Source organism: Capra hircus, chromosome 12, assembly GCF_001704415.2.
Source record: "Capra hircus breed San Clemente chromosome 12, ASM170441v1, whole genome shotgun sequence".
Classification (NCBI taxonomy): domain Eukaryota; kingdom Metazoa; phylum Chordata; class Mammalia; order Artiodactyla; family Bovidae; genus Capra; species Capra hircus.
The window spans coordinates 9,915,143-9,930,160 of NC_030819.1; the positions used below are offsets into that span (position 1 = coordinate 9,915,143).

Below are 15,018 nucleotides of genomic sequence, written 5' to 3' on the forward strand. Positions count from 1 at the left end.
CCAGTTCTCTGACAGCTTCATGTAATGGGTCTCAAGGAAGTCATATGAACCAGTGGGGGCAGGGGAAGAGTCGTTTCTGATGGCAGCTGGTTTGCACAATCAATCACACTTACTGAGTTGCATTTTCCCACGGCACCCAGGGGTCCAATCCTTACTGTTTCCTTGAAGTCCTGAAAGAAGAGTCTATGACCTCGGTTCTGCAGCTTCATCAGTTTCTCAACATGTCCCTCCTCAAGGAGTTGGCCAGTTCTCCAAAGCCACATTGTCCAGAGCAGAGGGGTCATGGTGGAGACAGCCAGCAGGAGGGGACCCTGGGGCTGGGTCCCAGCTCAGTGGCAGTATCACAGGATGGATGCTGAAGCGCTCAGCTCCTTCCACCCCAGGTCTGCTGACAGGTGAATGTCCACAATGCTGACCCAGCCCCACCCGCTTAGCTTCCTGCTGTCCAGGAGACAGTCCCAGTCAACACACTGCAACACAGTGATTTCTTAATTCCAGGAAATCCAAATTAAGACAAACGTGATCATAATGAAGAAGAGCTGCTAGTTATTGTTAAAGTATAATCATAAAAACTGATTTAAAAAAATAAAAAAATACTGTATTTTGAAAAACAGGTAAAAAAAATATGAAATCCTTAACAGGAATGCAATAGGCTCATATTAACTACTATACTTACATAATTCATCTGGCTAGATATGCATGACTAAAATTTCTGTTACTGCCTAACAGTGAAAAGTTTAGTTTTGTTACAAAGCCTGGGAAATTGGAATTTCATTTAGCTCAAAGCTCAGAAAGTACATTAGCAAAAATCAGTAGAATCTGATAAAACAGTATAAATCACTTAAAAACACCATTGGTAAATACAGAATCCCCATGAATATACAACAAGTAATGATGCAATGAAGATGTTTTTACAATATTTATTAAGATAACAAATTTATAAATTGAAAGACTCAGAGGCACATAGTTTTTAAAAGGCCAATACCATGGAATAATGAAGTCAACACAGAAAAGAAGATATGAACAGTTACAACCAATACAAGATTTTTTTAAAAGCAGCATCCCTACCCCCCTCCCCAATACACATCATAGGAATCATCCTTCAAAATTACCATGATAAAAAGTTACTTCCTTCAAAGAAAAATAATTCTTTCCACCTACCGAGCCTAGAAAATCCTATTTACAATGAACTGTCCTGTATTTCATCAGTATTGTTTAATATGGCCTCTTCTATTCTGCCATTAGAAGTACTGAAAATTTTATAGCTATTATATTTACAAATGCACATAATATTTAAATTTGCTCTTCATTGAGAACAACTGAATATATACTTAATCAAATCACGATACAAATGTTTTAGTGCTGATAACACATTCTGCGGGGACAGGTATGTGGGGAGAGGTGTATTTAGAACCATGTTGTTTCTTAAGGATTACTAGGCCAATAAGTCTGGTAAAACTCAAGGTAGTCACAAAAACAGGTGTTTGTTGATGAAGAATTTAATTTATTTCTGTTTTAACTGGACACACTGGGCTTCTTCAGTCAACCTTCACCACACTGTATATTTTGGTAACAAACCAAAAGCATGCAAAGAAGCCAATTGTTCCTATAAAAGAGAAAACAAGAGTCAACCTCCTTTCAAAGGCAGCGTCATGATTTACGTAAAAGTACAGACTTAGAATGACTGCTTCCTTAAAAAAGCCATAAAACTGTAAACCAAAACTATAAGCCATTACCAGGGATACACCAAAGACCCATGAACTTTCCTGAAAAACACAGAGCCAATTCAGATCAAATTTCTTACAGAAATTGATTAAAAAAACCTTTTTATGCTATAAGATTATCTAAAGCTTTCTACAATATATTCTTTTTCTTATTATACAGAAAAGGCTAAAATTGGAAGAGGAAAAGGATGCCAATCTTACTTTCCTATTTAAAAATATTTTCTTACCACAAAATGGAAAATGTTATTAATTCAACATATGATATGAACAGCTTAAAAATCAGAATATCAGATTCACAGAATTAAAAGGGAATATTTTCTAAGTACAGTTATTGGGAATGATCAGTTTTCAAAGATTATTATAACAAAATAACTCAAAAAGATTTTACAAAGTGTTAAAGTGATATGATAAAGAAGAATAATAAAGAGACACTCCCTCTGAGATGAGAGGTGGCACAGAACTGGAGGACACAGCAGCTCTGTCCTGAGCTGTGTGAAACATCTTTAGATGAGTCACGTGGAATCTCCACCCCATTTCTTTATCTCATTAAAGAGAGATAACTTTATCTGCCCTACCGGCCTCCATAAATCATGAAAAAATACAGGCCTTGATTTTCAGGTATTTTTATCACTTTAGAGTCTAAAAATTTTGAAGTATTTTTATCACTTTAGATTCTAAAAAATTTGAATGCCAGACAGTTGACAAAAATGAGGCTTTAAGGATTACGTAACTGTTTAGGGCCCATGGATGGTAAGAAAGGCCAGGATTCATATTTCTTTCTGATTTCAAGTGTAGTATCCTTTTAAACTATACCATACTTACATGTACTAAATGTAAATTCAGAGACTGTTTTGCAAGAGAACATGTACTAATTTATGAAACTGCCTACCACATTAGAATTGATCCATAACATTTTTTCCAAGATTATCCCCTAAGAAATAGTCAATAGGTAGGGCTACAGAAGCATATAAAAGCGGATACACATGCCCCTTGTGGGAGTTTTATATTTAAAGTTCCAATGGTTTCCACCATTGATTTAAGATTTTGTAAGTCGAGAGACTGTAGTTGGGACATTGCCACAGAAGTTGTGAGTGTTATTATGCCCATTCTTACACCACATACATAACCAAGGGCCTGCTCTGCACATGCCATGCACTGCGCTTTTTCGAGGACACACAGATACACCTTCTGGATAGTCAAAGGGTCATTATTAAGGCTTGAGAAGAGACTGGGGTTAATTCCAGAAAAGTAAAGGTGAAAACATAAATATACTGAAACAATCTTATGTGAAACAAGAACTTCAAGGTAACAGAAGGCATTTTAAGATGAGAAAAAAACATTTTATCATCATACTAGCAACTCTAAGCAAGTTAAGTTTACTTTGTTGTTCAAGTACTTCTAGTATTTTATTTTGTTCTTAATACTTAATGGGTTTAGTGTGCATACTAAAAGTGGCATCTTTCCTAATGTGGCAGAATAATAATTATTGTTTTTTAAAACAGACTGACTTAAAAAAATGATGTCAGTGCAGAGTCCTGAAATAAATGTGGATGTTTCCTTCCCACAAACTGAAATACACTAAAAGTCACTGGCTTCACTGGTTGATTTAAATCTGATGTGGCTCCAGAATTTAGATTAGAAAATTTGTTTTATCCAAAATAAGTAAAAATATGACACTTTAAAAATCAAGAACAATAAAGTTGAGGTGATGGTTGAATTATCATAACATGTGCCTGGAAAAACAAGACATTCACCCAGACCATGATTTTTTGTGTGTAATAAGGAATAAATTGTATATGTATTTACAGACATGGATACAGATGCCCCCAAACAGTAATCCTCATTTCACAGGCTATGACTGTTTCACAGATCATTTATAGACACTTAGGGCTATGGATCTAAATCTATCACATGGAGACCAAGATACGCATCCCCTCAACACACACACACACACCTACCCCACTGTATCTGACCAATGAATGACCTGATGTACAGAACTGATCTGGGTGCCTGAATCTTGTTATATATACTGACATAGCAACAGGGGCACTTCAAAACTCTACCTAATTCTGTTAAATACTAACAGATGAGTAGCAAGTAGAAAAGCTAATTTTTTAACAAGTTTTTTTTCTTTTTTGACTGCTGTACTTCCTCACATAGCATGCAACACAATCTTAAGATAAAATTTCAGATGTACACTTTCTGTGACAAAGAAATGGTCTCTCAATTTGTGGTTGTTGTTTAATCATGCCACAATTGCTAAGTACCGAAGCACTGAAATACAGAGAACTTTCCTAGGTGGACAGAGAAGACGTACATATAAAAACACCAATGTAAAGCACACTTTATGCCATCAGGTAAATGGATTTTAAAGTGGTGATATAAACCTGCAGTTTAAAACTTCTAGAATAAGGGATGTCCTATGCTCATCTTTCCTTGGTATCATTTATTCTCAATCTCATCTTAAATTTCTAACCCCCAATTTCTACTTACTCCTAAATTAGGTAGCTAGAGATTTTTACTCTATTTCTGAAATGAGAGCAAAAACAAGACTGTTCCATTAAGAGACGGACAGGGGAAAGCCTTGAGATGCTCTGGCCAAGGCACCCCTGTACTTCCAGCACAACAATGGTCCCTGGTTAGTCTTCTTCCACTAGGCCTGTCTTCCCACCTCTGCTTTACTGGTACTCACCACCCCCTCACAGGGGGCAGACCAGACCACGCTCAGCTGCACTGAGAACTAAACACAGGAGCACTAAGTAGCAGGCGCCTTCATGGGTTTTATAAAAGCAAAATAATTATAAATAATTTGCCTAAAAACGTATTAACTAAAAAACAACCATTCTAATTCTTACCTGTAAAAAGAAAGAAGATCAAAACCATTATCATGGTATACCCGAAGTACAGGATTGTACTTGCAGTCCCTGTGATTTGCAGTTTTGAGAAGAAGTAGTGTATTGCATATATTAAGAAATACACTGCAGTAAAGCCACTGGTGAGGAATGAACGCCACTGCCAATGATAATCCTGGGTAGAAGAGAAAAAAATCCAGGATCAAGAATTACTTTCCAATTAAGAGGTAATGCAGCCGAAGAAAGTTACTAAAGAGAACACAGCTAAGTGGAATAGCCCCCCAAACCTAATTTTTGCTATTGATTCCAGTCTCTTTTCATACTGAAATTTGCCAATTTCGCCAAAGGTGCTCAGAAGCACCTTCTATGTTTGATGGAGCTACTTAAAAGATTGGCTAAATACATGTAGAAAAACTTTAAATGGTTTATGAATAATGAAGCATTAGGCTGTATTTTAAAACGTATGATTCCCTAAAAGAAACGAAATATACAAAACCTTTGGTGCCAAAGATATCATTAAGAAAGTGAGAAGACAAATTACAGAATGGAAGAAAATATTTACAAATCAGAATCTGATAAAGGTTAGCATCCAGAATATAGAAAGAACTCTTACAATTAAACAAAAAGATAAATCATCTAACTTATAAATGAGCAAAGGAATTCAACATTTCTCCAAACAAGATACACAAGAAAATATGCAAAACCACAATGAGACACCACTTCACACCCACTAGATGGCTATAACTTAAAAAACCAGAAATATCAGGTAACTGGCAAGGATGTGGAGAAACTGGAACCTTTGTGCATTGCTAGTAGGAATATAAAAGGGTGAAGCCACTGTGGAAAAGTCTGATGGTTCCCCAGAAAGTTAAATAAAAAGTAACTAACTATATGACTCAGCAATACCACTCCTACATATATACCCCAAAGAACTGCAAACAGGTAAAATGAGAATTAGTACATGGACGTTCATAGCAGCACTATTCACAATAGCCAAAAGGTGGAAACAAACCTAATGTCCATCATGAATGAATGTATAGACAAACTGAGTGTAACTACATGATGGAATGTTACTCAGCTATAAAAAGGAAGAAGCACGGACACACGCTATAGTGAGAGAGGAACCTTCAAACACTCTGCCAAGTGAAGGAAGCCAGACACGAAAGGGCACACATATCGTGCACTTCCACTTGTACGAAATATCCACAACAGACAAATCTGTAGAGAGAAGCAGCCAGGGTCTGAGGGGAGAGAGTACACGAAGTAACTGCTTGGTGGGCACGGGGGTTTCTTTAGGGGTGAGGAAATTATTCTGAGGCAGAGACAGTGATTACCCAATACTGCATATGTAGTAAGTGCCCCTGAATTGTTCACTTTGTAATGGTTGATTTCATGTTATGTGAACTTAACCTCAATTTTCTAAAAAAGCATATAAAATTTAACAGTTAAGATTTTATCTCCTGTATAGAAAACAACTATAAAACAATGATTTAACCACAATCTAAATCTTTTAAAAAGTCACCCAAGGACATCATCATTTTGTCTTGCTGCCAACTATATAACTCACTGCAATGAAATCTCAGAAATGTTTTCATAAATTTTTCCACGTAAAATGTTTGCTGTCACTAAATTTTCAGTTTATAAGTGTCTGTTCACAATAAGAACAATTTTAAAGTCCAACAGTTTAAAAATTCAGCATAATGTGCTATTCTTAGGAAATTAACATTTTAAAAGTTAACTTCTAAATAAATAATAAATATACTGCACTGGGAAATTATCTTAAATCAGGCTTAAAGATGGCTGCATTTGATTTAGGAATGTAGGTCAATTTCTACCTATAACTGAATATGTGCAGTTATACTTGCTCACTGAACAAAAAAATACTGACACACAAAAAAAGACTGCAATCTTTTGATAATTCAGGTTTGGGGGGCTATTTTGTGACATTAGAAGTTGACATGGAAAAAAAAGACAATAAAGAAAATTACTTCACAACAGTTACCTCAATTAATAGTATTCAAGGTTACCTTATGTCAAAATTAGAAATACTGTTAGCAAGTTAACATAAGCGAATATTGCTAATACATACCTCTGCACACAGGTGGAAATAGCAAAGAAGTATAGTTGCTTCAGAACAGGTAATAACCAAAATGATAAACACCAGGAATAGGAAGCCAAACATGTAATACATCTGGTGTGACCTACAATCAAACAAGTCAGAATGAACCCATCAACAGTTTCTTCTGGACACAGCAAATGACACACTCCTTTCATTTTTTTGAACTGAAAATGTTTGCTTTCTCTCCCATCTAATCGACAACAAATTCTCCCAGGTTTAGACGATGTGATATATGTGGCAGAGGCAGGGCAGGGCAGGCAGGATACAACAATGCACTCGAGTGTCTTCCTGCTCAGGTAGGACTTGCAACTCGTATTTATTCAAATATGCTTACTCTGTCTGTCTACTGGTGAGTCAGAAAAATTTGACACTTCCCCCCAAAAATTAATGTAAAGACAGAGCCAAACTAAGAAAGGGTTATACTGGGTACAGACTGTTTCTTATCATATATGACAGCATCAGCTGAATCTGGAAAACACTATAACAAACAGGAAGGAAAGACAGGCTCTAATAACTGAGAAAGTTCAACTTTAGTTCTGACAATGCTACCTGGAACCCTGATACTTTCTGTAGCATATGCCAGTGTGATCAAATAAAGATCACAACATACTGTAGGGTATGAGTGGCTCAAAATTACCACGGCGCGTTTTCCTACTCGAACAAGAAACCAGAGAATGAAGTGATCTTGGGATAAGAAACGACTTTGAAGGTTATCTAGCTCAACAATGCTTGCTTGAATTCCCTCCCATCAAGAGCTCAAAGACACTCCTTTGAAGCAGTATGGATTACTTATTAAAACACAGGACTGGAGAGACAGGTGAATTTTCTGTCACACAGAAGCCGGGTGACACAGGCAAATTACCTAACCTCCAAAATCTCATTTCATCTCATTAAGTGGCGTGAGATGAGCACAGAGGCGTGAGAACTGAGCAATAAATAATAAGCCCTTGACTAATAATAAGTGTTATCACAATTCTTCTAACACTGAAAAGATAAAACAACTTTTTATCTCTGAAGATTTCTGATTATTGGAGAAAAGCTTACATTTCAAGGTATCAACAGTAAGCCCTATAAACAAAAAGAGAAGCTAGTAGTATGTACAATAAGAGGACTTAGTGCTCAGCTTACCAAATACTATTCAGGATGAAGAAAAGCTGTATAAAGATGCACCCAAAGGGCAAAATCCCTCCCATGATAATACCAGGTAATGGCTTTGTGTAGAAAGACTGTTCAGGAATCTGACGTGGAATCTGATTGGTTCGAACTGGGTGTTCAATGGCCTTCAGTTAAAAAACAGAGAGAGAAAGGGTTAATAATTATGTATCTATTTAAGACATTCTTCTCTGCACTAGATTGTCAGCTTTTTCTCAGCTTCCAAGCTAACACTAGTGGCAATACAAGTCTACCTAGGTCATTAGAGCGAAACTTGTATTCAGAAGCCCCAAACCAGATACCATCAGGTACAATAGTCTGTCTGTCTCCTAGAACAAGCCACCACTGTTTCCAGCAGTGATCCAGTGACTAATGGCTTTAAACAAAATAAGAAACACACAGGAGGAAACAATATAGGACTCAGAAAACAGCAGTTAATACAAAGGTAGAGTTAAGCTTCTCCTTTTAGTTATATATTTACTGCAAGAAATGGGCTGGTTCTGAAACTGTTGTCAATGTGTTTTTTGGAGATGGACAATGTCATTTCTATTAAAATTGCTCAATTTTTGCTAAGACTTAAGAACACAAGGAAGATAATGAATGGTTATATGAAGCTTTATGATCATAAATTACTGCTGATGTTCTCAATTATTCTCTAACACACTACATTACATGGTAGCATAAAAACAACTGGAGCCTAAAGTACCTAAACACAATAACATGAGGGGGAGGGAGCAGAGTATACATGTAGAAATTTACTTTCTTGCAAAAAAAGTTCAAAACCTACTTCTATAGTTTTTGTGATGATATAGCAAAAGTTAAAACCTGATATTCTCATTGAGATTATACTTCTGTGAACTTGATTATTTCATATGTCAGTGTATGTGTATAGAGGCAGAGAATCACTATACCATTCTTCAAATTTTATATTTTTAGAATTTTAAGTACTTATTTCATCTATGCAATTTAAAAATTTCAAATCATGTCAGTTTACTATTTATGCTACACAGATTTCAAGTCATAAACAAAATGTCAAAGAATTGAGTAATCTTTTAGTAGCCTGGCATGGTAGGTGCAGTGGAAACTCTGAAGTCTCTTAAAAGTACATAAGTTTCTTCCAGGGTCCCCTCACAAAGTATGCTCAACTACGTAACTTCTTTTAGCCTTGTGGAGACATTTTCAGAGAAGAGCAAAGACAATGGAGTTAGAGGAGGACCCAACAGTGAATTCTCAGCTTCCTCTGAGCCTGCGGGTAGAAAGCGGGCAGCAGAGGTGGAGGCAGACAGGCTGGAGGGAGGGACTGAGCCGCGATTGCAACCCGTCCTAAAACCAAATGTCAGCAGGTAAGCACATAAAGTTTATTCCAAAACTACATATGAAAAACACTGCTATCCTCACTGTATGGTCACTAACTTTTTTTTTTACAGCTTTATTTCCTAACCCATACTCAGTTTTACCCAGTTTACTTAGTTAAGTTATATAGATTAGAAACATTTATTGCTAAGAAAAAAAGATACAGGTATTTTTTAAGTTAAAAAAAGGGAACAATTTATTTTTAATGTAATAAATTCATATTTTTCATTAGTTTAAATTAGCATTCATTTCCTATAAACTATTTCAGTTTTCATTTCCATTTACTTATCAAACTCTGAAATCTTAACTTTACATCCATAACCTCTCTCTAACCACATTCTTCTGAGGACTATTTTAAGAATGACTGCAGTCAAACGAAGAAGTCATCCATTTTCTGTGACATTCAGATCCCACAGGACTAGTTTCTATCTTCTAGACACGTGCATCTTTAAGGTGGCATATGCTAATTTCCACGGCTGAGATTCATTCAAATAAGTTACATCTGTAAACTTACATTCTTCTTAAAACCAAAGTATGCACCAATAAATGTCAGAGGCACAGATATACAGAACCAAAGAGCCAAGATGGCAACCAAGGTCCCGAAAGGAATGGCTGCTGAAGAGCCTTCTCCCCACAGAATCAGGTTCATTATGAAGAAGTCAGCAAACACAATCCTGAAAGACACAACAGGCATCTGGGTAACAGTTGAGGCAGAAGCAAAATGATACAGTGGCAATCATATGCAGCAAGTATCACAATTTCTGTGCTATACACAGTAAAGTGGAACTGCTGGGTCATTAGGGTATGTGAATTTAAAACTTCAGTAGATGCTGATGTTTGGTAGAAACTAACGCAATACTATAAAGCAATTATCCTTCAATTAAAAATAAATTAAAAAATAAAAAAACTTTAGTAGAAAACTGAATTGCTCTTCAAATTGGTTTTGCTTGACTTATAACTCCTATCAGCACCTCATGAAATTTACACCTTAACGTACTTTCATCATGCTTGGGACTGCCAGACTAAGAAACAGACTTTTAAGAAAAGGAATATAAAAAACTCTCCTGTCTAAAGGCAGTTTTTCCCAGGTAAGACAGGTAGTAGTCATTCTGCTACTAAATGTTCGCTGAACATTCACTTTTTAAAAATTAAATTTATTTTCTTGGATACACACAGAAAAGATTAGACATACAGAACAGAAATTCTGGGAACTAAAATATGACTATGTTAAGCAAGTTATTATTGAAAACCCCACTTACCCAGGACAAAGAAATGATGTTAATAAAACATTTGTTTTCCACTTCTCACCTCCAAAGGCTGCAGGAGAAAACAAAAGTGGCATTAACTCAAAGACGTACCTTCAAAGCAAACCAAATGTCCACACCTCAGGTCTGGCACTGGACAAATGAATACACAGCACTGGATGCCTATCCCTAGAAAACTGACGTGAGCAAAAGGTCCTAATACTTCCTCATCAAATGATCCAAACCCAGAGACACACATCCCAGGAATGCTTGGATTAAGTCCCACTCTAAAGACTTTTGTTTCAGCATAAAATAAATCTAGTATCAAAAGAAAGTCATCCAAACAAGTTTTATTCTCTTCTACTTTTTTTAACTTCACAACAAAACAAACCTTTAAGTTCTAACCCAGCTTCAATCACTGGGACTGGATGAAGAAAGAGTACCCTGGAAATGCTCATTTACCCTGAGGTCAGTTTCAGAATCTGTTCTAAAACTAGGAACCCTCAGGCCTAACAGGCAGCACTCCTGAATGCCCACAGGAGGTCTGAATCTCCAGGGTGCCTCCAGCAGGGCAGCTTTTCCAGGCCGTGGGGGTCAGGGGTAGGGGGTCAGCGTGTAGGATCAGGTGACTGAGAACAGAAGGGGTGCCGCCACCTCATAGAACAATTTACTTACCAGCTATTTACTCTTCTTTGCTTCTAACTCCCACCCCCACTTTAAAAATGTAAAGTATCTGGAGTAAAATAAATGAAAGTACTCCTTCACTCCTAGTTTTAAAGTTGGAGATAAAACTGGCTGAGATCTGAACACAGCTTTGATTTTTAAAACAAGTTTTAACAATTCGTAAGTTTAATGGACTGTGAAGAAGGCTGAGTGCCGAAGAATTGATGCTTTTGAACTGCGGTGTTGGAGAAGACTCTTGAGAGTCCCTTGGACTGCAAGGAGATCCAACCAGTCCATTCTGAAGGAGATCAGCCCTGGGATTTCTTTGGAAGGAATGATGCTAAAGCTGAAGCTCCAGTACTTTGGCCACCTCATGCAAAGAGTTGACTCACTGGAAAAGACTCTGATGCTGGGAGGGACTGGGGGCAGGAAGAGAAGGGGACAACAGAGGATGAGATGGCTGGATGGTATCACTGACTCTATGGACGTGAGTCTGAGTGAACTCCGGGAGATGGTGATGGACAGGGAGGCCTGGCGTGCTGCGATTCATGGGGTCGCAAAGAGTCGGACACGACTGAGCGACTGAACTGAACTGAACTGAAGTACTTCTTGGTCTAAAAGAAAAAATAATTTATATATATGATTTGAATTCACAGCATTACTGACAAGACTACTGTGAAATTATGAATTTTGGGGGTTTAATACAATTCCAATCAAAATTCAAATATTATTATTTGAAACATTAAAAATGAATCTATACAACGAAGCACTGTGTGACAGTGTGTCTCCGAATGTTCTGCCTGATGAATATGCTACTTAATCAGCAGCAAGGAGGTCTGAAGCACAGACAGGAGAAGAAGGGGAGGTGTGTCCGTCGGGCAGGGAGTACGGATGGGAAGTCAAGTGGAGGGAAGAGCAGGTGAGAAGGCCCCAGACAGGTGTGCGGTGCAGAGCCTGACTGAGGAACGGAAGGAAAGCAAGAGGACAGAAACTGAGCGGGGGGAGTAGGCAGGGCTCCAACCCTGTCTCCTTCATCTTAAAATACCTATGACCAGCCTAATCCTATGTCTGTCAGCAAAGAATGAAAGAAAAAAAGAAGTCTGACAAAACTCACAGCGAGTAAACACACTCACTCACTCACACATGCACACAGGCCTTCACATACTCTACACATCTAGCAAAATCTAATACTTCTATTTGGGGTTGAGTCTAGCCAACCACACCTTAAGGCTACCTAAGCAACCCTGTGTATTTTAGCTGAAACCTTAGTCCTATCAGAAGACCTTGGGGAACCCTAGCCCTGTGTCATCATCTCCCTGGCATTTTCAATCACAGATTACCGATAGGATCATCTCAACTGGACCACAGGCTTCCTAAGCAAGGCAAACTTTGGCATTTGCTGACCCGGAAAAGCTACTTTGTATGTCATCTCATCCAATTTCACTCTTATTCTGTGGCTCTGAATTCTTTTTTTCACTGAACTTTATTTTACTTTTGGAAAGCAAGAACACAAGAGAATGCAACTAAACCTCGCTACAAGAATAACTTACCTGGGGGCTCTTTAAAACAGTGAGATCTGAATTTACGTACAGTGTACCTTTACAAACATTAAATCAATGTAAGTACAACCTCTCTCTCATAAAGTATTCCTATATACATATATATATATATATATATATATGTGCTTTTTGTTTTAATAAATGACTCAGTGATACTTTTTTCCCTTTACTAGACTAAATATATTTCTATGAATGTAGCCAATCTAAGTTGTGCAGCCAAAGCTATTAAGTCAAAACTTAAGAAGGAGAGAGGGGACAATGGATAGGCAGCACCTAAATTTACTGAAGCCACTGTTTTAACAAGCGTGTTTGAACAAGCAAATCTAGGGACAGTCATCCATCTCACAAGCTTCTTTAGACACCTCTTAACACACTGCTTGAACAGCCTCAACTACCAGACACAAAGGCTCAGACCCCGACGTGGCAGGTTAGACTCCTGGTCTGACACCCGGCAGGGCAGCTCCTACTTACACTTGTAGAACCTGGCGGCGACGTAGCCTGCAGGAGTGCCCAGCAGCACCCATAAGACCACAGCACACGTCATCAGAGCTCCGCGGTTGGCAGGTGACAAAAATCCCAGGCAAGCAAAAACTAAAGAAATAAGTAATTTAAAGTTATGAATTTTATTATTGTTTCCTTTGAAGTGATAGAAGACCCCGCTCATTTTTTAAACAATAAACTAAATACAACTTCATGAAAATATGCTCCCTTACCACGCAGCCACACTGAATCTTGGTAATACCTAAGGCACTGCATCAACAGGATCACACATAAGGCAAGCTCCAATCGGGACATTTCCTGTCAGGGTCGACCTTTCCTGTTACCAGTGGAGGCTGACTGCAAGCTCAAGAGTGCTTTCAGCTCTTCTGAGCTTCAAGTACAGCTTTTAAATTAACATCAATAAAAATACTCCCACTGTAAAATATTCTCACTTTCTGTTCCTTTTAAAAATAATACTGACTACTCTGGGGTGAAAAAAAAACCCCTTGTAACATCCAAACATAAGAGATGAGGCAGAATCTAGTCGAAGGACAAAAGAGAGGAAAAAAGATTTCACAGCACCATTAGCTTTGTGAACACTAGCTACTGAAGGGCTTGGTCAGTAACTTGGGAAATTGTTTCCTACTCTTATTTAGCTAGTTGCTTGTTTGTTCTTCACTATATAACCCTCCCAACTAATTAAGAAAAAAAAACCACCATCTTATATTTATAGCGATTCCGAGCTTTAAACTGGAAGTCAGATATGACTTTCTCAGAAAGAAATCCAAGAACAGATGCAGGTGGCTCTCTCACTGAAATTTCCGGTGTCTCCCCCAGGAGCACACAGCCGAGCAAACACCACTGCACACCTTCCCAGCTGCACACCTTCCCAGCTGCACACCTTCCCAGCAGCATCGACTGGAGAGGAGAAACTCACCATCACAGGAAGCCAAACAGGGAAACTAGAGGATCTACTGGAATTCAAGCTAAGACGCACCCTCCCCCAGTCCTCTCAGGCCTGACATATGGATTGTTCTGAAGCAAAAAGTCCATATTCAAGCACTAGAGAGAAACAATCTCTATCATTTTCTAACGGAGGCTCTCTGAAACTGTCTTTCATGACAAGGTCGCTTTCTAGCTGACCCCAACAAAGATCAGATAGGGGCAGAAGGCCACTCTCGATCTAATTTGAAAGCCGAATTTCACCCTCAAGCACCCACTCCCCTGGAACTCCACCTCGGCTCTCTGGGACTCTGCAATCAATCGTCTGGCTGTGTCCAAACCTCCTTCATGACTCGTTTTCCCAATCTCCCCTCTTCAGTGTAATATACTTACAACTGCTAGCTAGCCTCTCCCATCACACTGACATCACCTTATCTAAGTTGTTAGTAGATAAATATGTTCTAGTTAGTCTTCAGCGGAGCCAGAAGGTGCAAATCAGTCAACCCCAAACTTTGCAGGTGCCAGACACCTGGAATCGGTCATTCTCTTTCCGAACACTTACGTGTTTAATTGCATCATAAAAACTTGGGACAATTTTACTTGCAGAAAATGACTATGGTATTACGTATTTAATATGCAAACAAACATAAGAACAAGTGTTTGCTAAGAAAATTACTGAAAAGTCAGTGGTTTCAGAATTTTTCTAGTAACATTCATGTGTTACTTGTTCACCAGTAGCAGACAATGAGAACAGGAGGAAATAAAAGCAAAATTCATAAAACTCTTTTCATAAATATATTTTTCTCTGATAACTTGGAAAACTGAAAGACCACGACATTAAAACATCTCCAGACAGGAGTCTCAGGACCACTCCTGCAGCTGATGAATACCTCTAAATCAGCTCTGTTTTTTAAAAAAGAAAAATTAAAA

General features: G+C 38.0%; 1 protein-coding gene across 1 annotated transcript in view; it reads right to left on the reverse strand.

Annotated features, from left to right (window-relative positions):
• TM9SF2 (transmembrane 9 superfamily member 2) overlaps positions 907 to 15,018 on the reverse strand; it is a 50,250-nt gene continuing 36,138 nt past the window's right edge. The window contains exons 11-17 of the mRNA XM_018056401.1: positions 13,138 to 13,257; positions 10,460 to 10,517; positions 9,715 to 9,874; positions 7,824 to 7,975; positions 6,666 to 6,777; positions 4,580 to 4,751; positions 907 to 1,606 (exon numbers count right to left, since the gene is read on the reverse strand). Coding sequence (XP_017911890.1) covers positions 1,539 to 1,606; positions 4,580 to 4,751; positions 6,666 to 6,777; positions 7,824 to 7,975; positions 9,715 to 9,874; positions 10,460 to 10,517; positions 13,138 to 13,257 — 842 coding nt within the window. The 3' untranslated portion in view covers positions 907 to 1,538. The remainder of the gene's footprint in view (positions 1,607 to 4,579; positions 4,752 to 6,665; positions 6,778 to 7,823; positions 7,976 to 9,714; positions 9,875 to 10,459; positions 10,518 to 13,137; positions 13,258 to 15,018) is intronic.